Consider the following 18,851-nt stretch of genomic DNA (forward strand, 5'->3'; position numbering starts at 1 on the left):
GGTCACTTTGCATTGTTTGGTTTGCTGGAGGAGGAGGTTACTTGCTGGCCTTCGCAGTTGAGCATATCCAGCACATCTGCCCACCTCTGCAGCACAGCTGTTGGTGGAACGGCAGCCCCACCTACAGGAGGGAAACCCAGACTGTAAAGGCTGCGATAGTGAGACTTTTAGCTGCCATACAGAAGACTGGGAGGTCCTGTTGTGATGAGTGTCCTGGTTGGAAACTCACAGGGACAGATCTGTAGTAAAGGAAAATTGGAAGTAACCCAGCCAACTTCCCTGAACAACATCCCATTTGTACCTGACTATATTACTCCAAATTTTTCAGTATAGAGACCTTACCTCATTACGTTAGTTTTCTGTCAAGCAAGAGTAAGTAGAGTCTAGTAATTATCTCTCACTTCCTTGCAATATAGCAGACTTCAGTGAGAGGAAAAGACACAGCATTATCATGACCCTCTGCTTAATGAAAATTATTTCCAATCCTGAAACCCAGGGCAAACATCAAAGATTTAATTTTCATTTTGTTAGCAAATCTTTTCTTAAAATATCGTCTTCCACTTTTTTATATGTAAATGTGATCTTTATGGAGGAGGAAAAAAAAAATTAATTTTCCATTAAGACGTATCAATGAATTACAGCCATCAGCAAGAATGTTTGAATTCTTTGCAAGGAATAGATTTTAAGGTCAACCTGCAGACTTCAATATTTAAACCTTTTCTTCTGACATTCTAATTGCCCAGTATTATCAAGGCAAATAATGAATGAAATAAATGAGGAAAGTTGCATTAATCTTGATTTTTAAAGGGAAGCAAAAATAGGGGCAGAGGAAAATGATAAAGTAGGATAAGTCCTTAGCTGATACACTGTAGGTCACACGACAGAATAAGCACCAGGTCTCAAGGGAATGCATTCCAACCAATTTTCAATTTTCCCCACCTCCCTCAGTTAAGGACAAATGGTGTTCATTAAGAACTGAGCCCACAGGTCCCACTTCATAACTCCCAGGGTTATTTGGCTATGAAATGTGCTGTGGAACAGCAATAAATTGGATTTCTGGACTCATGCCCTACCTATGGAATGGATACCACAGCAAAGGAAGCTGAATTAACCCAGAGCCCGTCCAGAGCCAGTAGAGGGCCACACACACATCTACTTCTCTTGCCACAGGTGCCCTGGTGATACAAATTTCTGCAGCTGCCTGCACTGCAGTCTCAGAGGTGACTTGCTCCTTTCAGGGAAGCAGCAGATAACATCCAGCCCTAGATGCAAAAGTACACAGCAAAGAAATGCTTCTTCTATAAAAGAAGATTAGGCAAGAGGGGATCAAGGGAATAGCTCTGGAGCTGCCAATGTGATCCATCTTTTCCCAGTTTTCCCTAAACAGGGTATGAAGAGAGCTTTGTAGAGGACTTTCAAACAGGAATTCCCACCTCTGCTTGTGCCCTGACTTCTCTTATTTCTGATTCAGTTCTCCCTGCAAGCTCCTCCTCTCCAACTGGGACTCATAACCACTCCAGAGAATACAAACTCTTGAGAACCGCTGGCTTAACCTGGGAAAGCTGCTGCAAGAAATGAAACACTGGATTAAACAAATAACACTGGCCAGAGAAATAAGGGCTGGTGAAAATGCCAGCAGAAATGTTTGTAGAAAGAGGCTTTAACTGTATTTGGATCAGTAAATAGGCTAGATTTGAGGCACACAAAGACTGATGTTTTGCTACTGATAACACAGCTCCTTTGCTACTGTCATTTGTCACTGAGTATTTGCTGTGCAAGATGCCCCCAAAATTCAGGCAAGTATTCCAGTGCCTCTGACAGTTAGGTTTTGGCCAGAAACTAATAGAAAATTTATAGTATGGCACAATCTTGCAGAGAGAGGCAGGTGAATTTAAATGTATATCTCTCTTTGCCTCAGGCTTTTAAAAATTGAGACATCGTGGGACTTGAGGAACAAATGAAATATTTACAACTACAGACAGTAAAAACATAATTGTAGAGTAATAAATAAAACTGGCTACTTGAAAGTGTGAACAGCATTAACTTGTTTAACAGTGACTGTGTTTACCGAGTTTAAGGGGAAATTGTGTCCTCTCTTCACAAGCCATGATTATTGAGCATTTTAGCACATTTTGTTACTCCCCTCCCATCTGAGTCTGATGTGACAATTGGTCTGGGAAAAGAGCAATGTCAGCTTTAAGAAACTACTAAATAATGTCCTTTAAGAAACTACTAAATAATGTACTGTCTCCAGCTAGAGAAAGGAAAAAAGAAAAGATTAGGATAGTAAAGATACAGAGTAAATCTGACAAGCCACGTATTTCCCTACTGGTCTGAAATAATGAACAGGAATGACACAGGAGGTGACAAGTAGGTCAGATTATATAAAATAATGTAGCTTAAAAAATAAATTTAAAAAAAAAGCACAGCCAAGCAACAAAGTAACTGGAACATAGAACAGTCCAAAAGCATTCTATATATTACTGACTGGAAGGCAACAGAAAAAGAAACCCCAAAAAATCTGTGTCTTTGCTGGAAAGATTAGCATAAATTATGTAATAAACACTAGACCAGCATCAAAAGGGTAAGAACTCAGAGCAGACAGAGAAAAGGTTACAGAGTACTTACTTTAGATTTTTTAATGTCACCTGTAGGGTGGAGCATGCTGAGGTAGGCTGGTAGATATCCTGGAGAGCTGTCTTGGTTTGAGAAGGCAGGTGTCTGCTAAAGAAGGTAGAAACCTTCCTTGAAATGGAAAAATGTAAACCACCCCACCACACTTTGAATTATTATAATCTTGAAATCAAGGGGCTCTCAGGCAAAGACATGGGAATAGGAATAACAGTTCTTTACTAGGAAAATTAAAATTTAAATGCAGTAGTACAAGAAAACAACAACAACAAAACCCACTGACAGAATACAACCTGACACCCTGTTGTTCAGGGTTGGTAGCAGTCTGATTAAATGGTGGCTGCAGTCCTCCTGGAGTGACAGATGTGCTTCTGTTGAAGCAGTAGTCCTGTAGAAGGGTGTAGTTTTCCTCTAAAGATCTAGTGGTGATGTAGATGGGTCCTGTTTTCCTCTGGGAATACAGTGGAAAAAGGCTGATTACAGTGTTCCAAGTCTCCAATTATATTCAGGTAGGAATGCTTGGCTCCTCCCTCTGGATGGAGCATCTCAAAATGGGATGATGTAATTTTATCAGTCCTGTAATAAGACTTAATGGCCCATTAACAGCTGATATCTCCCTGGAGGGAGGATGGGTCATGGAAGAGATAAAGAACACTGCCCCACCTGGTTTTAACAGATGGTAATAACATACATACTTCTGGTTACATCTTGCATTGCAACCCAAGACAAGAGCTCAGGAAAGATGGACAAGATTGGGGAAGACAGGAAATACAAGAGAACAAGAACATGGGAACTATTTTTAGTGAGTCTGACTTCAGTACAAGAACAATACTCAGCAGTTGAAAAGTTGAAAAGAATAATAGTGGAATTCCAAAGGCAAATTATGTCACATCAAATTTTCTCTTACAATAGAGTGAGAGGCACTGTTAAAAGCAGAGGAGTTGGAGATGGCATACAGTCTGCACTTCTAAAGGTTTTTATCTTACATGATCATTCTCATGAATAAGCTGAGGCAACAACACTATGAAATTAATGCAAAACCTGACAGAAAATCACAATACTTATTTGCAATTCAGTGTTAACCTGGAAAATTATATGATGTGTAATCCCAGATAAAAGGATTCAACAGACTCATTAAGGATGTGAATGCTGGGATAGAGAGTAGGCTCTTTAAAACCAAGACCTAAAGTTGGGAAGAGAGTGAGCAGTGCAGGGAACGGGGCTAGTTAGAACTCAGAATACTCCTCTTAAATTGAAACCTAACTTTCCTACTAAGTTAGTGAAAATGATGTCTTTCAAATTAAAAATACTTGCATGGACATCTAAGATGGACTTGTCTAATTTGAGATACAGTCTTGAAAGGATTTTATATAAATTAATATTATTAGTGTCCCAAACTCAAGAATTTGAAATGATAAAATGCCACAGCAATGTGTTCTAACCTACTCATGTATTACAACAGGACACACTATTTTTGCATGAAGAGGTATTGCTTTCTTTAGTGAACTTGAGGGATGAATGAGAAAACTCTTCACAATCTTCTGTTACCTGGTGGTTTTACAAGCTACCGTGCCACACAGTTAAAGCTCTGCTGGGCCAAGAAAATAATCCATTTCTTAATTAATTTGTCTATGACAGTTACCACTTCAGTATCTATAGGCCAGATTAATTTAGATAGTAGGAATATTAATGCTTTCACCAACTTCCAATATGTTGAAGCTAGTAAATCCAGGCTTCCATTTTTCCCTGCAAGGAAGACTAGACCTTGCTAGAATGCGATTTATTAGGATGCTGCATAAAGGTCTATTGACAATCAACAGCATCTAATGCAACAAGCTCATTCCCATCTACATCATAGACTAGGAAGTCCGGGGAAAATAACCCTGTTTTATTACAAGATACTGGCTGTTACTGTGGATGGGATACCTCTATCCACCAAAGCACACAACTGCAGAAAGGGAAAAGCTCAACCAAAGAGCAGCACCTAAGACCGCCATAAAACAAGGTCACATCATTGAATCACATAATATCCTGAGCTGGGAGGGACCTGCAAGGATCATGGAGTCCAGCTCTTCCCAAACCAAAATTAATCCTGACATATATGGGGAAATGGCCTGAAAACCAGAAGTTAAACAAAATGATCGCCTTGGTTTAGAGCAGCACCAAGGAGTGGCTACTACTGAAAGCACATGGGACTTGAGCCTGTGCCCTCAGCTGCAGGATATCGCTATCAAAGAGTTGCACTATGGCCCTGGTGTGTGCATGAACAGAAAGAAGGTCTGAAAGGAACAGCCATGATCCTACAGGGAAGAAAAGAGCTGGCACAGCGAAGGAGAGCTTCTGGAACTGGAAAATACCTCCACAATCCTTTATTGACAACTGCAACAAGCCAAAAGGACGCAGCTGGAAAGCCAGCACTGGCCCAGAGGTCTTGTTGCCTTAGAAGTTTCTTATCCCTAAGAGTCCCCAGAATCTGTTAATACCCAGATATTTAATGTGCCCTAAACAAATTTAGAGCACCTCTCCTACAAGAAAACACTGAGAGAATTGGGATTGTTCAGCCTGGAGGAGAGAAGCTATGGGGTGACCTCACTGTGGCCTTCCAGTACCTGAAGGGAACCCACAGGAAACATGGAGACACTTGACAAGGGCCTGGAGTGACAGGACAAGGGGCAATGGCTTCACACTGACAGAGGGCAGGGTTAGATTGGATATTGGGAAGAAATTCTTCCCTGAATGAAAGGGTGGGGAGGCTCTGGCACAGGTTTCCCAGAAAAGCTGTGGATGCCCCATCCCTGGAAGTGTTCCAGGCCATGTGGATGGGGCTCTGAGCAACCTGGGATAGTGAAAGTTGTCCCTGCTCATGGGAGGAGGATTGGAATGAAATGGTCTTTAAGGTCCCTTGCAACTCAAGCCATTCTCTATTTCTCTGATGATGCTCAGCCTCTTGGGCTAGCACTGCACCATCCCCCATCACAAGAGAAGGTTTATGCTCCTCTTTGGGGTGGCTAGATCTGTGTCCTGGGGTGACTGTATGGTCCAGTATCCCCATTGTCTGGTTTTTTGTCCAGAAATGGGTACTGTAGCTTTAAACAAGGAAAAGTGGTAAAATTTTTCACCACCTGTGTTTAAAAAACCACAGCTATAAGGCTTTCAGTTTTTCTTCTTAGCTCTCTTGTTTATTCCCAGCTCTCAGCCCTGCAGCAGGGAAGAGGAAAGAGAGAGCTTTTCCTTCCTTTTAAGCTAGCTTCTTGTTCATTAGCCAGGACAAAAGTTTCCCAGGACTGTGGCTTCTTCTGGCACTATTCAGGTCTTCTCCTGTCTGAGACACCAGACCATGGCCTGGGAGACCCTTGTCCCACAGACACGGCCCAGAGGCTGGCTCCGGACTCGGGGAGACAGAGCCACACCCACAGAATGACTGAATTTGCCATCTCTTCAGAACAGCGAGAGGTTTTATTGTTTAATATAATTCATTTTTTCATGCTTGTGAATACTTTGCTTTGTTAAATAAAGAGGTTTTTTCTGCTCCAAGGAAATCTTTCCAGAACTGGCTGGGAGAGTGGCTAGCCAGAATCTGCTTTTTCAGAGGAGACATCTTTTGGATATTTCCATTTTTGTCTCAAACCAAGACAAATATTCTGGTGCCCAATGTGCAGCTTGAGAAAGTGGAAAAAAACCTGTACTAACAGTATTTTGGTTTTACTTACCCCATATGGGGACAAAGCAGTCAGTAGCCATGCTGCTTGAATTTATAATGTCTCTCTGGCTTGAGGCACTGATGTCTCTCTGGTCCCTAGGCTTGAGATAATAATAATAATAAAAGAAATTAAAAAAAAATAATAATAGTAAAAAAGTCTCTAGACTTGTTTTCTTACCTACAGATAGCTGCAGTTTTGTCCCTAACATGTAGGTTTTAGAATAGAGGGGCGCAAATTAGAACTGCTGTTTTGCTGGGCAAGATGATAATGATTTACAGGGAATTAACAAAGGTACTGGGGTTTGTTCAAAACTGTTGTTTCTCCATTCTGCCCTGCATCCTAGTTTCCGTAGCCTGTTTTGGGGATTTATCAGAAATTGCACCCAGCTTGTTGGGGGAGGAATAGGGGATGAGGTTTCCCAGCCTTCCATCTCCTTTTTCTCCTTTAAATCTGTTATGTCACCTTTTGAGAATATTCATTTTCCCCTGGAAGCCAAAGATACCACCTTCCTGGTATTCCTGACAATCAGTCAGGATTTTCTCTAGTCCACAGCATTTCCAGCAATAGTCCCTGATCTATTACATCCCTTTCCAGGTCTGGGCAATTACCCTCTGGGATTCAGATCGTGCACCAGGATCAGGCTGGTGCTGTGTCAGCACAGGTTTAGTGGATCACTGCAGTAGCTTCTCTCCGCTCACAGAATTAGTCTGGACAACGTTTTCTACAAGTTTATTTTGCAGAGGTTCCCAAGATACTTTGATAATGGATTTACTATAGCCATCAGGTGAGGTGTTCCCATTTTGTTTCACAGACTAACAAAAACAGTCAGGAGGCTTCTGGTCCTAACTCCTACTCAAGGCAATATGGAATTTCCACTCAATATGGAGTTCAGAAAAGGTTGCTCAGAGGTTTGTCAAGAGAGGTCTTAAAAACTTGGAAGGATGGAGACTTCGATACCTCTCTGACACCATTCTCATACTTTTTGATCATACTGGGAAGATATTAGCTTCGCTGCTTATGGTAGGAACGGCACCAGAGGAATGGGCAGGAACTGACGGCCAGAAGTTCCACCTGAACACGAGGCAGAACATCTTTGTGCCATCAGATTGCACAGAGAGGGTGTGGAGTCTCCCTCACTGGAGCTATTCCAGAACCATCCGGGCGCTATCCTGTGCCGCGTGTTCTGGGATGACGCTGCTTGAGCAGGGGGGTCGGACGATGACCCATTCCGGCCTCACCTCGCCGAGCTGCACTCTCTGCCAGCTCAGCCCTGTCCTTTCCCGGGGATGGAGTCGCGCAGGGCGGCGGAGGAAGAGCTCCCGCCGGATTTCCAGGGGGTGTCGGTGCCGAAGGGCGAACCTGAGGAGCGCCGGGCGCTCCCGCCGCCCGCGGGCTGTGGGGAGCAGCCCTGACCCTCCCCGGCCGGGGCTCGGCCCTAAGCAGGAGCGCTGGGATGGGCCGGGAAGCGCCAGCGGCACCGGGAGCAGCAGCGGGGCCGGGGCCAAGCGAAGGCCCGGCAGAGCAGGCGCGGGAGCGGGGCCCGGAGCCGGCCCGGGCCAGGGCGGAGCCGCCCGGGATTAAAGCGCGAATTAAGCGAGAGCAGGAACCACGATGAGAGCTGAGGAGTGTGAGGTGGGCCCGTAGCCCGAGGGCTGCTCGGTGCTTCCCAGGGAGACAGCTTAGGAGCAGGCGCTTCCGATTACGCTGGTTTCTGGGAGAACGACTCACCCAGCTTCAGGTGTTTGTGGAGGGTTGTCCTCTGTCCCGGGGGGCTCGGTGTCAGGGCATGGGACTGCCGAAGTGTCCTGTACCAGCGTCCGTCCCTCCCTTTCTGCTCCTGTCTGCTGGAAAAAGGTTCCACGTTCCTTGTCCTTTCCTCTTCTAGATGGAGCCAGCAATGGGGTCTGTATTTTCCCTTCTCCAGAGCCCCGGGAGGAGGGGTGCTGTAGGATATCCAGGTGAGATGTAAACTCTTGCTAGTTAAGTTCCGGGGGGAAGCGGAATTCCATCCCCATGCCAGGCCGAGGTAACGCAGTGGCGTTCTGGGTTTCTTTCTGCTGCGGTTTTCCAGCACCTCTGCTAAAGTAAGATAACGCCGTTCATTAGGAGCGACAGGCAGCCAGCACACGTCCCTTTTCCAGGGTTTTTCACAGGCGAGGAGGGTGTAAGGGAGTTGTGGAGCTGCATCTAAAGTGTGTGAGTGCCCAGCTCTGGGTGTGGGTGGGAATGGAGGATTCTGTGGTTCCCTGTCACTGTCAGACCTGCAAGGCTGTCGGGAAATACCAGCCTCCTGGTTGTAGCGTGAGGCATGGGTGCTCCTGCCAGGGAGAGCCTTCTTCCTCCTTCTGGAAGAAAGCTCCCTCTGGGGTGTAATTCCTTGATGTAAGAGAGAGGGCTCCCGCTGTCAGCAAGTTTGCTTATTTTATTGCTGCTGTTTAGATGTTGGTAGCTGTGTCCATATTGACAGAGCATTTTGCCTCTTCAAGGGCATGTTACTTAAGAATTTTATTCCTTTGTATCATAAAGGTAGGGCTGAAATTGCCCTGCAGAGTTTTATCTTGAATGTAGAAAGCCTGGTTTGGTTTTGTTCGTGGATTAAACAAACTTTTTTTGTGTTAAATGTGTGAGTACTATTTTAATGCTAGATCAGAGATGCGAATTGCTAAATCTTCTGATTGAATTAATAGTAAACACCTGAAGTTGCTTGCAAAAATCAGCTTTGGCTAAGTGTTTATTAGGTGATCCTTATAATCCTGTTAATGCTGAACAGCTGTAAATATAAGATCTACCCATCTGGGTAAGATACCTAGAGCTTACTATGGGGTGTGTGGTGGTGCATATACACTTGTGAAATAAACAGGTTGCTTTCTTTAAGAAAGAAAGAATTGAACATGCTAAACATTCACCTTTAGAAATTCAACATGTTTGCATGTTTTGTTGAATGAGTTTCTTCAGAATGCAATTAATTTAGCTTGTCATTGCAAGGAAAGTAAATGTGTTGGATCTGTCTGTGAAAAGAGATCGTAATAGTTAATTGGGAATTAGCTGATTTTTCAATAAAGAGCCCTTTGACTTCTGATGCATAAATATACAGCTATTACAAATATTATGACAGAGAAAAAAAAACTGGTAAGCCAACCTACAAAAGACATAATTTAATGTATTTTTTTTTGTAAATACGAAGTGAGAAACAACCAAAATCTTCCTGCTGGTCTTGCCTAGTGAGAGTTACATGGGCTCTGCTGTGCTGAAAGATCCCTACCCAAATGCCCAGCTTTGAAACAGAGTGTTAATGATAATTTAGCAGGCTGGAAAGCTTTTGAGCTAAGTCTGTGGGAGCAAATAGCTAAAAGTAGACATTTGGGATGGGTGAGATGCTTCAGCATGTTCCTTTCCTTCTTCTTCTTGGTAGTGATTCTCTGAAGAGAAGTACAAGGACATGGGGAGAGGAAGGAAGAGAAGAGGAACTTTTCTTTCTCTTTTTCCCTTTGCCACTTTTCTCCCCCTTCTTCTCTGAGTCTTTAGAATTTCCATTCCTCTTTGGGAAAAGGGAATCTGGTGTAAGCTGAATGTAGGCCTAAGAAATTGAGTTATTTTACAAGGAGCAGCTTGTCTGACTCAGGGAAAGAGGAGGGTTGAGATGGGTCTCTTACTCCATCAGGGGACAACAAGGAGGAGAAAGGCTTCCCTGAAGACCTTAAGCAAGAAGAGCTGCCTGAGGTTTGTGAAGCCCAGAGCCCAGAGAGGGGGGCAGCCTGTGATGATTATCCTCATAAAAAAAGAGACTCCAGGAAACTTGCCCTTGGTGCTGATGGTCAGAAACTGCACTGGGAAGAGAAACCCTTCAAGTGTCCAGAGTGCGGGAAGGGCTTCAAGGGGCGCTGCAGGTTCCTGACCCACCTGCAAATCCACACAAGAGAAAAAGTGTTTGTGTGTGCAGAATGTGGTAAGAGCTTCAGTAGGAAGGCCAACCTGGTGGTTCACCAGAGAGTCCATACAGGGGAGAGGCCTTACAAATGCAAGGAATGTGAGAAAACCTTCGGCCGTGCCTCAAGCCTCCTTGCTCACCACAAAACCCACCTGAAAAAGAAGACCTTTTCCTGCACCATGTGCAGAAAGGACTTCAGTGGGAACACAGCTCTGCTGCAGCATCAGAGAGTCCATACAGATGAGAAACCCTGTAGGCTTTCAGAGCGTGGAAGTAGCTTCAATGTGAGCTCAAACTTCATCAGACACCAGCATCTAAGAGAGAGACCCAGTGAACACAAAGCAGGTAACTGGATTAATTGTGTTTATTTCAAGTTATACAGAATCTCAGGGGATTAATGAAATATTCTGGTCTCTGTTTCTTCCTAAACAATTCTCCCTCTTTGCTGTGGGTATGAGTGCTTGGGGTTGATTGATTTGATTTTGTTACCTTTTTTTTTCCCCCATCGCTAATATAATGCATTTATCTCTGCTGTCTGAGGAAGTTACTTGAAAAAGCTGAAGTTTAGGTGTTACCACGAAGGTTGCCTGGCACCTTAGATTCCCCAGAGCTCTCAGATCTCACTAATTCCTGCTTCATAGTGTTGCCTCATGTCTAGCCTTAGATCTTCAAATGCTCAGTCACCAAAATGCTAACCTTAGGGAGATGCAAGGAATTTTGACCTGCAAAAGGCAGTGAACAGTGCCTTAGTCATCCCTAGCAGCTAATTTTTGTTCAGTGTAGATACTGAATCCTAGCTTCTTGTCTGTAGTGGGAAGTTTCTGGAATATTCTTAGCACAACAAAGGCTATCAAAGGGCTTGTTTCAAGCAGGGAGTTTTCAGGATTTTGCAGTATTTTATGCTCTAGTAATGACCTGAAACTCAGGGATAAAAACTGGCATTGTGGGGTGTTTTTCCCTGTTGTTGTACCTTTACATGGGCAGTCACTTTGTCCCTTTTATATATAAAATGTTTTAAATTTTCATCTTGGGTCTTGCCTAGACACCCACAGAATTATTGGGGGTGTTGGCATGGGAAGCAGGTGTTTTGTGTGTGAGGTTTTTCTTTGGTTTTTGTAGTTTGTTTTTTTTGTTTCTTCTGGGATAAAAAAAGAAGAGCCTTTCACCTTAACAATGGGAATAATGATGAAGTTATAATTGTGACAGAATGGCAAAACTGAATTCTTAATGTAGGGTTTGAGGCCTCTCAGTCCATATATACAGAGAGGTGGCCTAGGAACCCTAAGAATGGAACCTTACACTCCTAAAGCTTGTTTTTTCTTCATAGGTTTTACAAGATGAGTTTATAGTTACTGAAGAAAAGTCTCATTTTTGCCCTGTCCGTTGGACACTGAGTAGTATCAGATTAATCTAACACTGTATCAGCTTCTAAAGAAAGCATGCAAATACAAACCTATTTTTACTAAATTTCAACTGTCCTTTTCCTTAACAGATCCCTTGTTAAAAGGAAGATTTGCTTCTTCCTTTCCCTGTGCACCACCCCACCCACCCCCTAAAAAAAAAGAAAAAAATCCAAAACCTCTGTATCTGCCTATTCTCTGGTTTGAATTTTAACATGTGGGTGGTTGTTGCTGAGCTGCCATGTTTAGAATACGGACCTTGCAATTCTTGACTTGCAGTGTCTTCCTTTTAGATGCAAACCAACCTGAATTTACATCTCTGCATCAAAAAGGAGAGCAAAGGTGTGGTGCAGAGGAAAGTGAGGTGAATCACTGGAATGTTTTTTCTGAAGAGAGTAAGTACAAAAATACTTCTAAACTGCCTCATGTATTTACATAGCAGGCATTAACAGTCCCTTCTCTTTGTACAGTGAAGAAAATGAGGGAAAATATGGATATGCTTCTCCTGAATCAGCAAAGTCAGCTGCAAGTGCTTCAGGAAATTCAGAAGCAACTGAATATGCTGCTCCCAGGCAATGCTCTCCTGAATTCCAACGTTTACAGCTTAGGACTCCTGCTAGGACAGCAGGCAGCTGCTGCAGCAACCATTTCTTCCCCCCTTCTTAATCCCAGCAGTCTCCTCTCCTGTGAAGGTGCCAGTGCCTTATCCCTTTTATCTACCTCTGGAGCTGTGCCTGCGCCTCAGCTTCCAATGTGTCAAGATCCTGTGACTTCCGCAGATTGCTCAGCATTGTGCTGGGAACATGTTCAGTGTAAACGTGTGTGACTGTTCTGGACTGTTTTGTTAGGGGCAGGTGACCTCTGGGGCTGTGGTGTAGCAGTTGTTGTACTTGTGAAGGTGCTGACTGTACCCTCAGATGCATCAGCAACCAGGAGTTGATCAAATACCTGCCCTGTAGCTTGCAGGGATTTTGGCCAGGAGTGGCAGCTCAAGAGATCTTTATCACTGGCATGCAGTGAAGTGTGACATTCATATACAAGATAATGCATCAAACTTGAGTGTATTTTTTTACCTGATTTGGCTTTCAGCATGTGCTTGGGCAATTCAATTTCAAAATGTGCTTTCCTAAATGAGTTGAAACTAATGATAAACTCCTTAGGGATGATTTAAGTATCTCCTGTTAAGTCTGATTTATATAGAGGGAAGCAAGATGCTTATGTAACGATGTTCAGTTTAACAGCACCCCTATTCCCAGTGTCTGTTTGAAAAAGCTTCCTTCCTTTAGGAAGTCTTTAAATTAGGTGTCCTTGACTTAGCTGATTCTCAGGCCAGCACCACTGCTGAAAATAGAAAAAAAATACTTTCTGCTTCTTGTTTAAAACAAACAACCCCTTCCCCACCTCCAAAAAAATCCCCCTCCAAATGAACAACTGAAAACGCAAACTAAAAATCCCTCAACAAAGTACCACCTTTCAAGTCTACCTTGCTTACCAAGAGTTCATGAGGAAAAGCCAAATTGTTTTATAGGGCACTTGTTCTTTTGATCAATGGTGAACTCAGTTGAGCCTGGGTTTAGATACTCTTGTCATATCCTATTTGGATTATTACATGGTTTTGGCTGTTACATATTAGTTAGGGGTAGGAGTGGGGTAAATAATGAACACTGAGAAGCTCAGGTGTTACATCTTGTGAAAACAGCAGACGAAACAATTATTTTTTTATTATTATTATTTTTTATTTTTTTTTTTTCCCTGACATTGGGCCTGTCAGGGTTGAAAAGTGCAGAGTTTTAAAACATGTTGATGTGGTCTACTTTGTTCTGTCAGCGACAGACTTGGGCAGTCTCAGAACCTTTAAGCTTCAAAAGAGCAAAAAAACTTCCTTTACCTTTGAACTGGGATAAAGAAACTTAGGGGCTTGTATCTTTGCCAAGAAGTCTTTCTCTTGAACTGATTCTGTGTTTGTGCATGGTTCATTTTGTGGCTTGTAGTTGTGTTTCTTATGCTACCTTGTTAAAAGGATTGCACTTCTAGTAATTAATAAAATAAAATAAGGTTTAGATTTTGGGACAGGAAACACTGGTTCTCTTAACAAATCATCTTCTTGTTGACAGTATGTGACATTCTGTCTTAAAGCTAAAACTGTGGGGCAAGGTATGTCACTCCTGCTGTGTGACTACAGACTGTGAAAATCACACACTTGTTTCTACTATGTGGGATTTTTGATTAGTCTTGACTCATCAGGATATTGATTTAAGCCAAATCAAGAGGCTTTAAAGGGCATCCTTTCAATGTGATCTTGTGCTGGTATCATTGAGGTGTAATTTCCATTAGTTGAGCATTTTAGAAACCTGTGCCTCCAGGCTTCAGAGCTTCAATAAGAGTTACTACTGTTCCATGGAAACTGAGGAGTACTGTTCATAACTTTTTTTGATCTTTAATGTCATTCTGCATAAAGTAGAATCTCCTCATGAAATCTGTGATTAAAGTTTGTTTTTCAGTTTGGTTTATGGTGTTTATTATTAAAATGTTCTACTCCTGTTAGAAGTGAATCTTTGGTGAGTTTTTGTCCTTCCTAAAATACTACATAGATGTGGGCCCTGGGAGTCCAAGGCCTGCCAGAGTTGTTGGTCCTGGCAGCTTTTGTCTGGGTTTTCCCTTTCTCTGCTGATCACAAATCTGAAGGTGTCCTGGCTTCATTTTCTTGTCTTTGAATAATAATAACAACAACAGTATGGTACTAGTATAAGAAATAATGATCTGAAAACACAGGAAATTGAGGGCAGTTTTTTTGAGAAGAAACTGGAATTCCAGATCTCTAAAACTGGCACTAATGTGTCCAATTTTGCTATAACCTGTTGATTTTCAGAAGCATTTTCTTTCATCAGAGAAAAGGAAAAGAACTCATGAAGTTGTTACTAAGCTGGCAGCAGGAGAGAATTTTGAAAAAGTTTGCTGGTTAAAGTGCACCTGAAGAAATTGTGCACTCAGGCAGATAATTGAGGTATTTCTGTTGTGAATGGAAGTTCCTGAAGCTGGTAGCTGTGTGGAGGTCAGCAAGTAGAATAATAAAAAAAGTAATGTATAACCCCATATTACATCTTAATCACACAATTTATTATGGCAAGATAACTCTAGAAAAAGAGACAGCCAATATGAAATATTAATCCTGGATGGCATTTAGGAGGTCTTAATATGGATCCATGAATTTAAAGATTGATGTGGCTGGTGGCCCAGCAGTCTTTTAAGGTTTTTAGCCTTGTTAGTCTGGATTGGATCCTGATTTCTTAATCATGTAAGGCAAGGATAATTATTTCAGCTAAGTTACATCATGGTTTTTGTGATGTGGTTGCATATAAGATAGTAATTAATTATATTCTAAAAGTTACAAAGGTCTTCAGCCCAAAATTTTTAGGGCTGAAAATGATCATTCATTAGTGGTGATGGAGAAGACACCTCCACTCTGCATCAGTTAACTTTTGGGACTTTCTGGTACTCTGCAGGAAAAAAAAAAGCAAGTTTTGCCTCAATCCACAGCTGTTGAAAGGAGTTAGGTTCTCAACACACCCAAAAGTGAGATTCAAACACAAATGAGTTTAAATGTTGGGATCCAAAACGATTACTCACCTTTATTTTCCTTCATGAAGGAGGAAAGAGACAAAATAGGAAAGTAGGAAATGCCAAGGTAAATGTGTTATCATGCACTTAACTAGGCTAATGCCAACATTTAAAAATAGCAAATCCAGTGACAATTGCATTTCCAACTCATCCTAACCATTTTCTCTGTCCTGTAAACCCTAAAAAGCTTTAGCAGGGTAGTTGCCCATGATCCAGGTTCTAATCCATCAAACCAGGCTCATGGTTACATAGACTGAAATAATTCTCCAGCTTGATCACTTCTTTTGTCTTAGCTTGTGCCTCCTCAGTGGAGGATAAGGCACTGTGGATGGCAGTGTGACGTTCAGTTCCAGATAAATTCAGCATGTTCCCAGCTATATTTCCTTTTCAGTTTAGACAATTCAGTAGCTGTATATGGGGTATCTTCTGTGGTAATTTGAGATGCTTCATCTTCCAAACCCTCATTCAGTTGTGACAAGAGGTCGTCATGGAATAAGTACTTTTATCAAGTTGGTTATGCAGGGATTCCAGCTCAGAGAGTGGATATGTTGTTGTTCCTTTAGGCAGCCTTGGTTCTAATTAATCATCCCCTACACTTGTTAATCTTTCTGAAAAATTGAGCCAAATTATAAAACTTTAAACAACAGCAAGAGAAGGAGGTGTGCATTTGCCCTTCATTTACATACAGCTTAAACTGAGAACAGAGATGAGCCTGTGTTGCAACTCATCTTCCCTGATCTATGGCAGGTTCTAGATGATCTTTGAGACCCAAGTCAGGCCAAAGTGGTTGATTTTCCATGTCAGCAGAGCTATTTGGAATGTGCAAGTGCCCAAGATCTCAATGGCATGGTCACCAGAGGATAACAAATTCATCAGCTTGAGTATTATACACAGTTCTTTCTTTCTTAACAAGCAGGAGTTATGGCCAAAATAACTTTTTCTTCTCAAAATCAGTTGTACAGTCTAATTTTAGCAGCAGTATGTGAAAAACCCAGCAGGTGTGGATCTACAACTGTGTTTTATTTATACAACTGCAGCTTCTTTGGGACCTTGAACTGGGTAGAGACAGCTGTACTTAGATATTGTGCAAATACAAAGAGAAACGGTGTTTCCTGTGACAACTCTCAAGTCTAGAGCAGCATTGATGCAATTCCCTCAAATGGGAAGCACTTTCATAGAGAATAAGCTCTAGCATGATTTGTTGCATGGTTTTGCTTTTTTGTAACTCAGTATGGCCCAAATTTCAGCTTTCCAAAATCTCCAGAACAAAAGAAAGCCCACCACATTCCCAAGGAAACTAAGGAATTGCATAAAGCATGTTTACAGTATGGCTGTTGGAATGAATGCTTCCTGGAAACACTTGAAAAATAGTGATGAACAAACAATTGGAAAAGCATCAAAGGGGTCTAAGACTAGGATTAAAACTTGATTTACTATGTTTATTTTTACTCCATGCATTTTGGTTTGGGTAGTATATTGTAGATGCATTTTGCACTTGGCAGACTCCCTGGTTTTGAGGATTTTCTTGTTTTTCAAGGAAGAATAATAAAGTGAATTTCTCTAAGGCAGAGGATTTAATTGTCTCTGATGGTAGACCACACTTTACAGGAATGGAGAATCTATCATGGGAAGGCCAGACTCAGGAAAAAGCTTGAAAAGCTATGGTGAGTATCAGCACAACATAAGCTCCAGTGGTGATGCTGGGATGCCCACAGGAGCAAAAACCAGAAATGCTGCACAAACCCAATGAGACTCAAATAATAGTCACTCTATTTTTCATTCAGGAAAATTTTTACAGCAGTCACAGATTAGCTGCTTGGTTTGAAGAAGAAAGAACTAAAACCAAGAAGTTCCTTGGTATGAATGAAAGCAAGAAATAAAACTATCACAAGCATCCTTTGTGCCCACCCTCCCTCAGAAAGCCCAGTTTTACTTAATGTGTTGGTACCCCCCTAAATGCTATGGAAATACTAATTAATACTGTGGCTATTTTGCATGGTACAGCAGACCTTACAGGAATTAAATCCACATACAGATGTTTTAAATCAATAGCACTTAATTAGTTTAAATAGGTAGACACAGTCATAAATAGCCCTTCCCCAAAAAGTCTAGTCGATAAAGTTTGATTTAGCAGAAAAGGAATAAGAACAGCTGATAGCTGATAACTTCAGCTTAGGGACTAATTACACTCGAAAGTAGAGATTTTGCATTTTAAATTGAAGCCATTTAAGTGGCGTCAGAGGTATGAAACAGTAGCAATTTCATCTTTAACCCGCATAAGAAGTTTGGTTCCATTGCAAAACAGATAGAAAGGACTGATTTAATATACTCCAAATCTGCCACCACCTGGTACTCAAGGAAACTGCATTGCACTCAGTGCAGGCAGACATCCCTCACAGTCTTGCCGGGAGCGGCTGGCAGAATAAAACCCACTGATGCCATTAGAAAATGTCCCACCTGAAAAGCCAGAGGGTTCTTAAAACATTGGCAGGTAAGATTTACCCTGTGCTGTATCTGAAGGGAGCCAACATGAAAGATGGAGAGGAAACTATTTATACTGAAAGGCCACAATAAGGTCTCCCCAGAGCTTTCTCTTTCTTTCTGGGGGTGGAATGTGAGGGAGTATTCAGAGACAATTGTAATATAATTGGGGAGTGTCAAGTGAAGAGAACAATTGAAACAACAGAAAAATGTGGCAGTGCAAGGTAGCTTGTGAAGGCTGCGCAGCAGAGCAGGGGCTGCAGGACAGCCCTGTACGGGACAATGCTGAGGCCACACCCCAAATCCTGTGTCCAGTTCTGGGACCTTCACTGCAAGATGGACATTGAGGGGCAGGGGCATGTCCAGAGAAGGGAACAGAGATGGAGAAGTCTGGCACACAAATCTGATGAGGAGGAGCTGAGGGAGCTGGGAAAGGGGCTCAGCCTGGAGAAAAGGAGGCTCAGGGGGAACCTTCTGGCTCTGCACACCTCCCTGACAGGAGGGGACAGCTGGGGGGGGTTGGGCTCTGCTCCCAGGGGACAAAGGATAGAATGAGAGGAAACTGCCTCAGACTGCCAGGGAATGTTCAGATTGGACATTAGGAAGAATTTCTTCACTGGAAGAGTGATTAGTTGCTGGAAAGGGCTGCCCAGGGAGGAGGTGGACAATTGGAGGTGTTTAAGGAAAGCCCAATCTCTAGCGGGATGGGCTGCGGGCAGCAGAGCTCTGTAGGGACTTTCTCAGTAGGGCAGCTTCTCCAAGCTGTGATGGGGATGTGTCCCTTCTCCCAAAGACTCGGCCCCAGAAGGCTTTGGAGGAGCAGGGATGCTGCGGTGGAGCAGAGAGCCAAGGGTGGGACTTGCTTGAGTGACAGCTCTGCCCTCACCTACTTGGGGGAGAAACCTTTCCAGTGCTGCTGCTGTGGCTTCAGTCACGATTTCCCCTGACGTCTCAGCAGAGGGGCACGGGTGCTGGCAGCATCCCTGGGTGTGGTCAGGGCGCGATCCAAGATGCAGCTCCTGCTCCAGGCCTGAGCTACAAGGGAGTGGATGAAGGTGTGACCACACTAGGTCCCCTGGATTACAGATATCT

At 42.8% G+C, this 18,851-nt stretch overlaps 1 protein-coding gene and 1 long non-coding RNA gene across 3 annotated transcripts; one reads left to right on the plus strand and one right to left on the minus strand.

Moving 5' to 3' along the window:
* Positions 1–6: 6 nt before the first annotated feature.
* LOC111923411 (uncharacterized) lies at positions 7–8,471 on the minus strand. Its single transcript, XR_002861069.2, has 6 exons — positions 6,941–8,471; positions 6,342–6,432; positions 2,629–2,724; positions 2,069–2,173; positions 1,434–1,565; positions 7–121 (listed from the first exon to the last, which is right to left on the minus strand). It is a non-coding gene; the product is annotated as an uncharacterized LOC111923411 (long non-coding RNA).
* Positions 7,836–14,204, plus strand: LOC111923397 (uncharacterized). Of its 2 annotated transcripts, none has more exons than XM_023919145.2 (5): positions 7,836–8,070; positions 8,218–8,290; positions 9,994–10,605; positions 11,954–12,055; positions 12,131–14,204. In XM_023919145.2, the coding sequence occupies exons 2-5, from the start codon at positions 8,218–8,220 to the stop codon at positions 12,484–12,486; spliced, it is 1,143 nt and encodes a 380-aa protein (XP_023774913.2). In that variant the 5' UTR covers positions 7,836–8,070; the 3' UTR covers positions 12,487–14,204. The 2 variants fall into 2 exon arrangements, with proteins under 2 accessions (XP_023774913.2, XP_086741253.1); XM_086885127.1 differs by having other exon boundaries at positions 7,886–7,964.
* Positions 14,205–18,851: the final 4,647 nt, after the last annotated feature.

This window comes from Cyanistes caeruleus, chromosome 4 (assembly GCF_971803275.1).
Source record: "Cyanistes caeruleus chromosome 4, bCyaCae1.hap1.1, whole genome shotgun sequence".
NCBI classification, from domain to species: domain Eukaryota; kingdom Metazoa; phylum Chordata; class Aves; order Passeriformes; family Paridae; genus Cyanistes; species Cyanistes caeruleus.